Here is a 14080-nt window from a genome sequence, read left to right on the forward strand (position 1 = left end):
CCTGCTTTTGCTGTGCAGCCTGGGTCCACTGATCTGCAGACGACCCTGCAAAACACTGCCTCTCAGCAGGATACTTTTCCCACCCAAAAACATCCCGTCACTGGAGGAGGAAGTGCAAGGTCTACACGGGTAAATGCTACAGGAGATGGTGAGACAGGTGCACCCTAGGCTGGATACAGAACTGAGGACAGGTAAGGAGATGCTCTGGGAAACCTTGGTAAAAAGCTGACGTAGCAGAGGAGACCCAGCTCTTAGGCAGGAAGGTCTCTGCAAGGCACAAGCCATGTTCAACTTTGTTTCCTCCACAGAAACACAAACCTCTCCTGTCTCTCAGTATTGCTCAGTCATTCCCCTCAGCAACTAACCTCAGCCTGCTGTCAGCTTTATGTAAGTGGTTTTTTGTTTGGTTTTTAAATAGGAATTGGGAGAAAGCTGGAGTGAGGATGCTGGCCTGTGGTGAAGGGGTGCAGACACATCAGAGGAAGGTGCCATCGGCATCAGTGCAGATAAAACAACTCGGTTTGGTTTTATTTTAAGCCTGGAGCCTGGCCCACGCAGTACCAGCGTTATATGTGGCCCTTTGAGGGCTTGTAGCTGCCCAAAGAGGGATCTCACCGCCAGCACCTTCCTGCACGAGGGATGGGAGCATCCCGGGGAGCAGGGCCGGGCAGAGGAGGCCCCGCTTCGAGCAATGCAGTCCTGTGCCTGCTGCAGCCCAGTGAGAGCCCACGCCCAGAGAAGCTGTAGAAAAGGCAACCGTCCCGTTTAATGATCCCTCGTCTCTGTAACAAACGCGCCACCGACGCGCAGCAAAGCAAAGTGCACGGTGAGCGGGACTCGGTGCCCCTGCCCCACGGGAGGGGACAGCGGCGGTGCCTGGCACAGCGCCAGGCCTACCCCAATGCCCAGGGAGCAGCGAGGATGGGGACAGCCCAGGGCTCGGTCCAGTTGGCACCAGCGTCAGGTCCAGTTTGCAGGGAGGTACAGCTCTAGTTCGGCTCCTGCACGGCACGAGGAAGACAGGGGGCAGGCCAGGTGCACCAGGACAGAGCCCGGAGAAGGTGGGTTTGGAGGGCCTGGGGGACAGGTCCTGGAGAGCGCTGCTGTGGCAAGTTTGGGGCCACCCTGCCTGAACCGCAGGTAAACCGAAGCGGGGAGAAGGAACAGAGAAAGGGCTGGAGGACGAGCGGCCCAGACAGGGTCTACCTAGCTATTCCCATTCGCAAGACACCTGGTGGCAGGCGGATCTGCCCCAAGGTGGGGGTGGGCCTGGGTGACAGGCGTTTACCAGCAGCTCCGTGTCCCTGACAGTCTCTCCCAGGCGTGGCTCAGACACCCCTTTGCCAGGAGCGGAGGGCCAAGGGAGCGGGACCTCCCCTCATTATCTGATGGAAGCGTCACTGGGGGGATCCCGGTCAGACTCCTCGCTCTCCTCGTTGGGCGCCGACTCGCTGGTGGAGGCCGGGGTGAAGGCAGGAGACTTTCTGTGCAGAAGGATAAAGGGCACGGCAATGTCAGGGGGAGCCCTTGGGTGCTGGCAGGGTGTCCAGCCCGGCTCCAAACGCCCCACACCTCTGCACAATGGCAGCTCCCCTCTCTCTGTCAGGGGCCTCGCCTGTCAGAACTAACTCCAGCATGCAATTCACCCTCTGCAGACACGGCACCATGGCCTGTGCGGAGGCTGCTCACTGGGAGTCCAACAGCCCCAGCTCCAGGACCTGCCCTCTCCCCACACCACGTGAGGACTGGCACTACCGACTACTACCACAGGTATCTTGGCCTTCCTGCTTACCTGTCCCCAGACTGGGTGATGAGCCGCCGGCAAGTCTCCATCTGCACGTCCAGACCTCGCTTCATGCTGCACATCTCCATGTATTCATGCAGGTGCCGGTTCATGTCGTTCTTGGCCGTGGCCAGCTCGAGCTGCCAAAAAGGAGATGGTGCAGAGATAAGCCCAGGGCACACTGCGCTGCAGAGCAGGGGGCATGGCCAGATCCAAGGCTGACATCCTCTCTGTGACCAACTACCTGCTCTAGCAGTTGGTTTCTCCCTCCTCCAGGGACCCATTCCCCCATTTCCCACCCTTCTCTCACTCCCTCCTCCTCACACCTCTATTTGGTCGATGGTTTCCTGGTACTCCTTCTCACGGCTCTTGAACAACGACTCTGTGTCCTTGATCACCTTCTCCAGGCTGTCATCCTGTTGCTGGGGAGAGCAGAAAGCATGCTTAGAGGCAGGCAAGTGTCCGTGATAAACCAGGGGAAAGAGAGAGAAATCAGAGAGAGAACTGGCAGCAGTGGATAAAAGAAGAAAATTCATGAGCAATATAGCCAGGGTGACAGACAGGGCATGAGTCAGTCCTGTCAACATGTGGCAGAGAGACCTGAGATATGCCACACCGGACAGCAAATACATCAGACCAGAAAAAGCCCAGCAAAGCCCAGAAACTTTGGAGAACACAGCCGATACCTTGATGCCCTACACACAGGCTGTGTTCAAGCACTACATGTCCCCAGCGGACCACCGAGGTTCAAAGGTACAGGACAGCAGGGGCTTTGGCCAGACTTTGGGGCCACAGTTTGGGCAGAGTTGCTGCCCTAGATGTGCTGTGGGCAGAGACAGAGAGAGGGCCACAAGAACTCAGCACAGCTTGAAGATCCATCTGGGACTGGAGAAAGCATCTGCATGGGCCTCTGAGAGACAAAGGGGCTCTGAAGCCTGGTCACCGAACGAGCACCTCCCCAGACTCCAGCAGGACCAAGCACCCCAGACAGCAAGCACGAGCCCAGGGCTAAACCCAAGAGGGAGGCTGGCACCACCGTTACCTCCCCCTGCACCTCTGCAGCAGCAATGGCGTATCCGGAGAAGTCCTCCCAGAGGAGCAGCGTCTCTTCCGTCTCCTCCCACGTGAGGCTGTCACAGTCATCTTCAAAGTCGTATTCCCTCCTGTGGGTGAGGGGACGGCATGTCAGCACCAAGCAGAAAAACCCTCACAGGGAGGACAGGCAGAGCAGGGGGTTGTGCCGGCGCTGAAACCCTTGCCCCCGCTCGTGGGCAGGGCTGCAGCTCTTGGATGTCTGCGCATGGGTGAGTTCAGGCATGCCCAAAACCAACAGCTGACGGAGAAAGGGCCAGCTTTATGGTCAGGAGCCTCAAACCGAGGCAATGACTCACAAAATCCAGGAGCAGTGATGAGAGGAGGGGCACGGACAGAGGGAGGATGGTTCAGCACTGCTGCTCAGCAGGCACGTGCCACCCAGGAGGGCATTGCCATGGAGGCGAAGGCACAGGGGAACTGAAGCAAGCCCTAATGGGAAAATTGAACATCCTCATCATCCTCAGGAGGCTGTGGGAATGGGAGAGGGCTGCAAGCACCCAGGGACAGGAGGGCACAGCTACAGAGTGCAACCAGGCACTGGGAGCAGCATCCCCCCCACAGCCAAGGAGGGCTTAGGTACTGGTCAGTCCCACCTTGGTGCAGCCACAGGGCACGGGGCACAAACACCAGCCCTGATGGAGCTCCCACCTCACCCTCACCCTGAAACAGGAGCTGCAGACTGCTCCCATCCCTTACGTCCCCAGCCATCAGCCTGCACGTCCAGGGTGCCCACAGGGGAACCTGGTGCCCAGCGGGGTGGAGAAGAGCCAGGAGGACACGCTCCATCACAGAGCCTCCCCTTGGGAGCACGGCCCCCAGCTGCAGCCTGAAGCCACAGCCCGCAGCCAGGTGGGCCACGCACCCCCTCGGGTGGCAGAGCTGGGGCTCAGAACCACGCCAGGAGCGGGGCAGCTTGCCCAAGCACCTTGCTGGAGGTGGGACAGCAGAGGCAAGGCTCTCTGCAAGAGTGAGGCCGGGCAGCACTCACAGCTGGTTCAGCATCCTCTGCATTTCCTCATTGATACTCATGGCTGTGGTCTCATCCTCCTCTTCCTCTTCAGGTTTCCTGGAGGCATCGCTCTCTGACAGCGACGTATCTTCATCGCTGACCTGCTTCCGCTCCCGCTTCCGCCCCACCGAGGCTGGGACCTTAACGGGAGACAAGTGCAGAGACTACAGAAACGAGGCCGGGTCCGAGGTCGGGAGTAGGTAGTTGAGAGGAGATGGAGGGAGAAGGAATGGCAGAGGGACAGAAAGACAGGGAATGAGAGAGAGAAAGAAAGAAAGGAAGAAAGGAAAGAAGGAGAGAGAGAGAGAGACGGGCTTATTATGATCAGGTTGAAGATGGTGCAATGAATAAAATATGGTTTTAGCATTTTCAAAAATTAAAACTAAGCAACCAAAGATGAATTCTATGAATTTGATGAGACAAACAATGAGGTTTTATTGCAGAAGAACTCAAAACACCCACCACCCCAGACCAGAAACGGAGGGAAACACAGCGACAGAAACGGGAAAAAAGAGACAGTCTAAAAAAAGTGAAATATGTCCATATTTACAGTCCAACCTTATAGAAAGCTTATAATTTGTACAATTTCTCAACTGAATGAAACTAACCAGTTGCTTCTGTTGGAAAAAAAGAGAGAGAGACAGAAATGCAGCAACATCCAGAAAGAGAAAAGAGACAGAGACAGAGAAGAGTGACAGAGAAAATGACGGAGAGGGGAAGGGGAAGGAGAGAGATGGAGTTAGAGACAGACACTCAAGAAACTTGTCTCCCTCCTGCAGCTGCTCCCCTATCGCTGTGGTGTCCCAGGGCCCAACACAACAGATTGGCAAGAGGTTGAGGGGACTCTTGACACTTGAAGCAACGTTTGGAGCTCTCCGACTCCTCTCTGTGCCCTTTTGTCTGATGCTCCCCAAGCACAGCATCCAAGAGAGACAGAGAGCAAGGGACCACAAGGAGTAAGGGGCAGGGTGACCAAGTGTCTCCCCTAGCGGGGTCATGTTGCTGTCTCTTCTACCTCCTTTGGGAACTCTGCTCCCCAGAGCTGGCTGCTGAGCCTGGGACAGGCGCATCTCACCTGAAACATCTTGATCATGTCCTCGCAGTTCCGCTGCTGCGCCACGTCGCACAGCTTGGCAGTGATGTCGATGCGCCGGCAGATGTCCATGTCCACCTTCATGGCCTTCTCCTGGATCTTCGTGTCCAGCTCTGTGATGTTCTGAACCCGCAGCGACGGTCACAGCACCACAAGGGAGGGACAGAGGAGGAGGGTTAGGCAAGGCAAACGGCAGCCAGGGCCCCCACGTTCCCTTAGCAAGATAGTTCCCACGCTGCAGGACTGCACCTGCATTCCCACTGTGCTCACTGCACCCAGGACCACCTCTGTACAGTGGTGATGTGCCCCACCACGGGGCTCTGAGCCAGCACAGATGCCTTTCCATGCAGGTCTGCTGTTTGAGGAAGCACACCACAGCCTGGACCCCACCACTCAAGCAGGACACCCGCTGCCACCTCAGAGATGGGCTACGGACTCACATTGCTCATCAGTCCCTTGAAGACAACAAGCTCTGCCTTGAGCTGCTCCACCTTCATGGCCAGTTCTTCTTGGCATGCTTCAGCCTCTTGGGCTTCCTGTCCCAGGGCAGAAGGAGACGTGCACATCAGCAAGGGGCAGCTGGGGAGCAGGGGAAAGGGGCGGCGATGCTCACCTCCTGCAGCTCAGTGACTCGGTCCTGAAGCTGGACACGCACTGTGTACTCCTCTTCCCATCTAGGGAGAGAAACGTGCCGGTCAGATCCCACCTGCCTCGCATCGCAGGCTGCTGGAGAGAACGGAGTGGCAGCTGCTCACCCCAAAGCTATCCCGGAGGGGGTGAGGGTGGCAGCAGGGTGGGAGGGAGAACATGCCCAGGAATGCATTGCCGTTTGTTTCCAGGCAGCCACAGCTGCCAAATGCCCGTCAGCCCTCCTGGCCACAAACCCAGCTCCACAACGCTCTTCGCTGACCTCACTTTGGGCTGGCCAGCAGCTCCCGTGGTGGGGGGAGCTGGGGACACCAACCGCAGGCTCCGCGCAGCAGCTGCAACACGTGGGAATGGGCTTTGAGCTTCTCCGGGTACAGCAGAGCTGCACCCACCTGCACCATATTTGTGGCTCCATTTGTGTGCTTGCATTTGTGTGATTGCATTTGTGTGCCTGCCCTTCAGAAGCACAAAACTCGGTCTAATATCAGACCACATTACACGGCTGTTCTGTGCTTCGATGTGAAGGTTAGAATAAAAAATATTTTGTCCTGCAAGGAACAGTGACGGATTGGCCCGTTTTGTGCGAGGTTGCACCACATTCGCCCACGGATTGATTGGGTTGGGTGGTGGGTACTGCATTAGGCTTTGCAAAAAGCTGTGCAGAAGACCGCACTTGGCTGAGCTGCAAGGTGCCCAGCCTTCCTGCCCAGACACACGTCACCCAGCAGCGGACTCCACTGTGTTTCGCAGCCATGAGATCATCGTCTTGGGCCGTGCTGCGGCGTTGGCCTGGTCCGTGTTTAGCTGGGAGGCCCCCAGGCTGCACGACTGTTTGCTAAAGGACAATCAGGGAGAGCAAACGGGTTGGCATGCACCCCATGCCCACTGCTGCCCCGTGTGATGCAGCGTGCTGCAAGGCTGCTCCAAGTCCTACCCCTGGCTCTCCTGGGACAGCAGGATTTCTCTGGGAAAGCAACCAGAGCTGGGCCCTGCCTGGTGCTGGGAGCTCTGGTTTCTGTTTAATGCCTCCAAGCACTGATGACCCCAGCTTTTAAATGGCATGAGGACAGGAAAAACCTCTTCTGCTTACTTGCACCCAGCATGGAAAACAAATCCTGAGGACCAGGAAACCAGAGAGCTCAATAGAAGTCCTCACTCCTGCTATCCTAGGGTAAGGAGACAATCTGATGGTTTGGGCAAGTCCTGACTTATGAATTTCTAAGCTCTTAAAGCTGGCAGTGCTTCTCCTTACTCAGACAAGGACAAAGTGTGTGCTCCTAGCTTTGGTTTTATCCCACAGCTCCAGAAGGTGAGTCAAAGGGGTTTTGCATCCCTTTGTGGGAAGAAAAAGACAAAGAAGGAGGGAAAGAGAAAGTCAAAAGGTATAATTTTCCTTATATGGGAACTGCTCAAACAAGGCCTCTGTCCCAGGGGAGAAAACGCATTCCACCGTTAAAAAAAAATTGTCAGCGTCTTCCTCAGCACGGAGCTTACTCGCTGTTTTGGTCTCCACCTCCCTCTGGGTCTCTGTACAGCCCGGACTTCCAAAACCTTGGAAGAATTCATTTCACATGGATGCCATGGAAGATGAGTACAGATCAGATAAATGCTAATCTAACGGCAGAAAGCAAGAACGGTTTGCCCCGTGAGCGACGAACCTGCATGCCCATCCTTTTACGAACCCCTCTCTCTCGCACTTGTCTCCTGCCTGGCTCCGTTTCCCTCTTCTGTTCTGCAATGCACCACTCCTAATAATAACCCGACTGCATCACTGCACCCACAGCCCGGAGCAGCCAGGAGCCTCTGCCAGGTTGCTGCTGGTCGGATCCAGGCTTTGCCATACAGCCCCAGCTCGCAGCCTCCTTGCTCCACCATCGCCAGGGCATGCCAGGGGGGACACGCGTCCTTCCCGTGCCACCACACCACAGTGACCTGCCTGAAGGGAGAGGGAAGACAGCGAGGTCCCAGCAACAGGCAGAGCCAGCCACCTCCTTGCTGAGCTCGGGCCACCTCTCCCAAAGCTGGGGACAGGACAAGACGCCGTCTCTACAGCCCACATATCCCACTCCCTCAGGTGCGCGTCCCCAAAATTTCACGTGGAAAAATAAGCAAACCCCCAAACCTTTAGAAATCCCATTTACTGCAGACGCTAGGTGCCTTACTCCCGGCTGCACGTTTATGGCAGGTTGGCGCTGCAGGATGCCCCTCAGACTGCTCGGTGCTTGAAGCTGCACGTTTCTCTCTCTCTTGCTATTTTTGAGCTAATTTGAGCTTAACGCTAATGGTGAACTCCCTGCAGCCTGGCACACCTTGCTGGAGGGCAGTTGCAGCATGTGTACTGTGGCATTCCTCACGCCACACTTCCAGTGGGTGCCTGCAGCATCCAAAGACGACAACTACTTGGGAATATAGTTGCAGTGGGCAGAACAGACCCGATGAGACTCTCAGACCCCAAAGCGCTTGGCAGGTCTGTATGCTACTCACAGGCATCCTTCACCCCCCTGCAGACCACCTAGCCTCAGACGCCTTCCCAAGTGTGGTTCCTGCAGCTCTTCTCCTTCCTTTTGCCCCTAAAACCCCTCCTAGATCCCAGGCTTTAACTTAAGGCCCTGCATATCCAACAAGAAGCTCCTCCTGCTGCACTGCATGAAGGCAATGCTGCCCCGTAACCCACCGGCTCCTCCAGAAGGCACAAGAACCACCACCACGCCTTGCACTGATACAACCCCTTGCCTCTGCCCCCATGCAAAGGGCTGCCTGGAGACAACACCGTCCACATTGTCTCCACGGCAGCCCAGAGCTGTCCCTGCTCCTGCACAGGCAAGGGGGACGTTGGGGCTGGCCCTCAGCACAGGCAAGGGCACGGAAACGGGATCCTCCTCTCCCATCCCCTGTTTGGGACCCGGTATAGGAAAGGGTCTGGGGGTGGGGTCTGCTTCCTCCCAGCTCCTGGTAACACCGTCCAAAAATAGATCCCACCACCAACATTGGCCCACGGCAGCTCGTCCCTGCTGCCTCAGCCACTACCCCAGCAGGCTTTACCAAAACCTGCTTTCCCAGGCGGGACAACCACCAGAAGCTCTCCTTTCTTCCCAGGTTTCATCAGCACCAACCAACAAAACAGAGTCAGGCACTCCCAAACCCAGCAGCTTACATGCTCACAAGCCCAGACAGAGGATTTGGCATCCCAGCTGTATCCAAACACCGTCTCCCATCCTCCTTCGGCGCTCTCTCCACTTTCCCTTTCCAAAAAGGTGGCTCCGCTCCCAGCTCAGGTTGCCCTGATGCAGCACTAGCTCCGACCTATCTGATCTAAAAACTCAACGCAAGGAGAGCAGACCACCCCCGGGGAAGGAACCTGACCCTTGCTTAATAAAAAGGCCTTAGGTGCACAGAAAAGCAGAGGCAATCAGTGGGAAAGATGGGGCGCCACCTTTCTTCCTGCAATCCTCTCTTGGTGCCGTTGGAGCACCGGCCATGCAACAGGCACATCTGCTCAGCCAAAGCCTTATAAAGCCAGCAACGTAAGGTGTCATCTCGGATCCCAAGTCCTGATTTTGGCACCAGACCCCACAGTTCCAAGGCACCGGCCAGCAGTACAGTTCACTTGGGTAACACGCTGTGTTTTGCTCCTTTGGGTGCGTACTTAAGCACTAAGTGCTTCTACAGCATCACAGAGTGATTTATCCTCTTCAAAAGTCAGACACTGGGGCAGCAAACAGCCAGTAACTGCATTGCCCTGCCCCGTGCTCTCCCCCAGGCCCTGACCCAGCAACACCAGCTCGCTGCCTGATCTCATCCTACGTGCAGGTCCTGGAGCAGCCTCACAAACTGCCCTGAAAATGCCTGGTGGGAGATTGCTGGAGAAAGCCCCGGCCAGCTGATACCAGGCTGCAAGAGCAAGGCATGAAGGAAAGGGCCTGGGGGAGCCAGCCACCCAGCCTGCCCAAGGGCTTCTCAGCACATCTCCACGTATCCAGAGAGCCCTCCTTCTCCTCCTCCTCCTCCTGGCAGCCTCCCCCCACCCATACCTGCTCTGCTCCTTCACTGCTGCACTTTCACCTTTCTCACCTACTTTCCGGCTGCTCCTCCTTCCTAAGTGTCCCCAGATCCCCTCCCCTTTCAAACCCCTGCTCCTGGAGTCCCGCTATTCCTTCACCATCCGGAGTCCCCGCTTGGGAAGGTGTTTCTCCTCCGGGCGCTGGGCTGAGAAGCCAGAAAACACACGCCCAGCATCCCGAGGGCGTTCGAACACCGGGAGGGAACGAGGAGATCCAAACGTCGAGAGCTGCTTTTTGGGGTCCACCGTCCCTTTCACCTTACCATGCTCACGCTTTCCAGAGCCCAGGCTCCGGAGAAGCCAGGTGACAGGCTGCCAGCCTCTCCCACACCGCCCCGGCTGGGTGAAGCCCTGCGGCCCCCTGGCCGCCCCCTCCTCACCTGCGCTTGTACTCGTCGCGCTCCCTCTTCACCTTGGCCAGCACGTTGTAGAGGGCCCGGATCTCCGGCGTGATGGTGTCGATCTGCACGCCCACCCCGTCCGGGTGGATCCAGGAGACCCCCGGGCCCTGCACCAGGGTGGTCTCCGGCCCCGGGCCCAGCCTCCGGGCCTGCGAGAAGGACCAGATGGTGCCGGGCATGAAGCGGGAGGAGGCGGCCGACAAGGGCGGCGGCGCCTGGGCGGGGGCGCCGGGGTGGCAGCCGGGGGAGCCCAGCGGCCGTGCGGGGCCGCAGAGGGTGGCGGGCCGGGTGCCCCCCAGCCCAAGCCCCAGCCCCAGCCCCAGCGGCCGGATAGGGCCCACCAGGCCGGTCTGCACCGCCTGGTCGCGGCGAGGGGGGCCGCGGGCCCGGCCGCCCTCGTCCAGCGCCTGCTGCAGCTGCTTCTCCAGCTGCCGGTTGCGCCGCTCCAGCTCGTGGACCTTGGCCAGGAAGCAGCGGAACCGCAGGTTCAGCGTCTTGAGCACGCTGATGTTGGAGCCCAGGTCGTTGCGGAGGGCCATGGCGGCGGGCGGCGGGGGGAACGGGGCGGCGGCGGCGGCGGCGGAGGGCGGCGGGGGGGGGGCCCCGATCCGCCGCGAAGGGCTCGGCGGGGCGCGGGGAGGGCAGCGGCGGCGGCTCGGGGCCCGGCAGCCCCTGCTGCTCCTGCGGCAGCAGGAAGAGGTTGGGGCCGAACAGCGGGTTCATGGCTGCGGCGGGACGGGGCCGGGGGGAGCGGGGGGAGCGGGGGGAGCGAGGGGAGCGGGGGCCGGCCCCGGCGGCGGGGGCGCGGCTTCCGCTGCGGATGGGATGCGGCGGCACCGGGGCCGGCCCCGAGCGGAGCGGGCGGTCCCGGGGCTGCCGGGGGAAGCAGCGCCCCGCTCCGCCCCGCTCCGCCCCGGCATCCCCAGCTGAGGTCCCGCCGGGCTCCCGTTGCCGTCGCCTCACCAACCCCCCCCCCCGCCCCCACCCCCGCCCCGCCCCCAGCGCTCGTTTCCCGGTGTTTTGTGCCGCGTTTTGTTTTTGCAGGACCCTTTCGTGCTTTCCCCGGCGCTGCTCCCCGTAAAACGGCGTGATTCCTTCTCCGAAGCCCCGTATTATCCTCGCCTGGGGGCAGCCCTGCCGCTGCTCCATCACCAGCTCGCCTACAGAAAGCTGCCAGCCCGAGCGGACAGGAGGTCGTGCGGAGGCAGCCAGCCTCATCCCATGACTGGCTTTCTCCTCATTGTTCCCTAAGTGGCCTCAGATCTTTTTTTCCTGCCCACCACTCAAGCCTTTCGTAGGCCATCTTCTACAGCCCCTCTCCCCAGCCCTACGTCAGTGCTGCCAAAATGTGCTTGGATGCCCTTAACCCTGTTAGCTAGCGGGAGGACACAGAGCAAGCTGATCAGTTCATAAACACTCGCTGATTTGGGGGTCCCAGCGTGGATACCCAGGCCCTGTGTTCCCTTGCTGTACGTGTGTTTGGTTCCCCCAGGACTCACGTCTCACAGCTGAGCGTGGCGCCTGTGCAAACCAGCTCCTCGGGTCTCAGCCGAGCAGCCAGCAAAGGATGAGCATGGGGTGGGTGTGGATTAAAGGTGATGCTGCAACCCTTCTCTTGGAATCTGGAGCCCTCCTCCTCCTTCGCATCCCCCCTGCTGTTACCCCCGCAGGTAGAGCGACCCCCCAGCCTGCAACATCCCAGTGGCAATAGCAGCACCACGGCCTGTGCAGCAAGCACTTCGCCTAAACTCTGCGTGGCCTGCTTCTCTCCTGCTGGGGAGACCGTCAAGTGGAGCTGATTAACGAGATGCCAGTGGAGGAAGGCATCGCCACCCGTTCATCAAAACCCACGGCACTTCTCCAAACATGTGTTTATCAGCTCACGTTCAGCAGTGGCACTGCTGGACCCCAGGTGCTTGCATAGGCAGAGTTCCTCACTGCATCTCTTACAACCGTAACTGATGTAAAAATAGGTTCTTAGTCACAGACATGCTGATGTTTATCTTACTTCCACAGATTTTTATGGCCAAGAAAGGACAACCATGTTTTCTGAGCCCGTGCAAAACACATGGTGTAAATTTCTGTTGCTCAAGTCAAGTACTTCTGGGGGACTGTGTCTCTAGTTGCAGACAGCATGATAAAAAGACGTTGATACTCTGCCACTTCCCTTCATTGGCAAATCAAGGTAGATTCCCCAGGTGGATAATTGCATATTAAAATCATGTCTCTTACCCTGCTTTAACTTTCACTGCCCCTTTGAGATGTTCCCCCTCTCCCAGATCACAGAGCCTTTTACTAGCTAATGCATCCTCCTGGCACAGGTGCTTCGTAGATGGAACATAGTACCTGTTACTCAAATTAGCTCCATTGCTTTCCTCAAGACTGTCATTTTAAGACATGCATGATGCTAGTGCATGTAATATCCCCATATAACCCAACTCCCTGTTCTCCTTCCCTAGTATTACAATCTCCTTTGCACCAGGCTCTGCTGGAACTGTGCATCCAGTGTGAACTCTTCAAGTCTTGCAACTTCCAAGATGCTTCACTTTAACCTGCTCCTAAAATTGCTTCTGTCTACAGCTAGAGGCTGCAACGAGCACACAACTTTTGGATACATTTCTGCCTAGTAAAGCCAGCAGCCCAGAGGTAGTTGCCTAGATTTGGGTGCAAACGGGGAGGCGTCAAGGACTGGCAGCAATAGCTGCCAGCAGAAGCTGGGAAATCACCATACTAACCTATACACAGAAACATCGCAATCTACCAGCAAAGGAGGAAACATATTTTCTTTCGAGAGAGAAATGCCTTAAGCACCAGACAAGGACAGCTGTGTAGCCAGCTCTCATATGTGAAGGCAGCTCTAGGTGCTATAGCCAGGAACCTAACTGAGCTTACTCTCTCGGCAATGCCTCTTTGGCTAAGCCAGGCAGGCTGGACACACAGGCATCCTTTTTCGTAGGCTCTCCACATTCTGCCTATTAGGAACACACATGGACAGCTTAGATGAACAAAAATCTACTGCTGTAAGCTTCTAGAGGTGTATCTATGTGGTTATGTACAACAAGAGCCAGTACTCCAGGATCTAAATGTTGTGGCCACATTCCTGAAACATGCAGTATTTCAGTCCCTTCCTCTGGATGTAGCCTGACAAGAGACAACACTGCTGCAGGCTGCAAACCCTGTTTTGAACACAACGTCACTGCCATCAGTGATAGACCTATATTGCTATTAGATTCTCTTATTGCTATTAGATTCTCTTATGTTTCCATTATGCCTTCAATATTGTCTTCAGCCTCTTCCCCGGAAGGCTTCGGTTTCCTTCCTCCATCACAGCAAGGCTGCAGTGGTGTAGCATCCCTACTTAAGATCTTACAACATGCGTTAATACTTTTCTCACAGGGGCAGTCATTAACACAGCAGCTCATTTCTTCCATTTTCCAAGTTTGCTCTGCATGCTTCTGGCCTTGTTTACCTAAATAACTTCACTGCATAGGGTAGGTCTATTACTGCTTTCCCATTGTTTTTTTCTTGAAGTAGTTACTGAGGTGGCATTTAAGATTTGCACGGGGCACAGAGAAATAGATACCCAAGACACACTGCACCAATTTTTCATGACCAGCTTTTAATTCATGACAGTGTTTTTACTCCTCAGCTCTGTTTGCAATCTTGCTTTGCCTCAGTTCTTGCCTTGCTCTGCCCCAACTCTTGCTTTTGCAAGTCATACTACCAGCAGCTTTGATATTCAGATAAACAGCCTCAGACCAGAGTGCAGGGGCAAACAACCAAACTTCCCAGCTGCTGCATGCAGGGTACTGCCTCTGCGGCTTGATGTTAGCATTCCAGTGCCACCTCAATGTTATCTGAGAAGAAATAACCATAGTGTCTGAAAGAAAAATCAAAGTGAGGGAGAACCACCTAATAAAGCTGCACCGTCCATCTTCCCCAGCCTATAGCGAAAGGTTTGCAGGCAAGCAGAGCAAGTGGAATGATGTTT

General features: G+C 56.7%; 1 protein-coding gene across 1 annotated transcript; it reads right to left on the bottom strand.

Annotated features, from left to right (window-relative positions):
- Positions 1 to 497: 497 nt before the first annotated feature.
- On the bottom strand, positions 498 to 10812 carry IFFO1 (intermediate filament family orphan 1). The gene is given in 10 exon segments (XM_035571539.2): positions 498 to 1484; positions 1793 to 1923; positions 2110 to 2205; positions 2826 to 2946; positions 3867 to 4027; positions 4963 to 5103; positions 5421 to 5516; positions 5594 to 5654; positions 10069 to 10677; positions 10679 to 10812. Coding segments are annotated over 10 exon segments (1653 nt in total). The 3' UTR covers positions 498 to 1381.
- Positions 10813 to 14080: the final 3268 nt, after the last annotated feature.

This window comes from Cygnus atratus, chromosome 1 (assembly GCF_013377495.2).
Source record: "Cygnus atratus isolate AKBS03 ecotype Queensland, Australia chromosome 1, CAtr_DNAZoo_HiC_assembly, whole genome shotgun sequence".
NCBI lineage: Eukaryota > Metazoa > Chordata > Aves > Anseriformes > Anatidae > Cygnus > Cygnus atratus.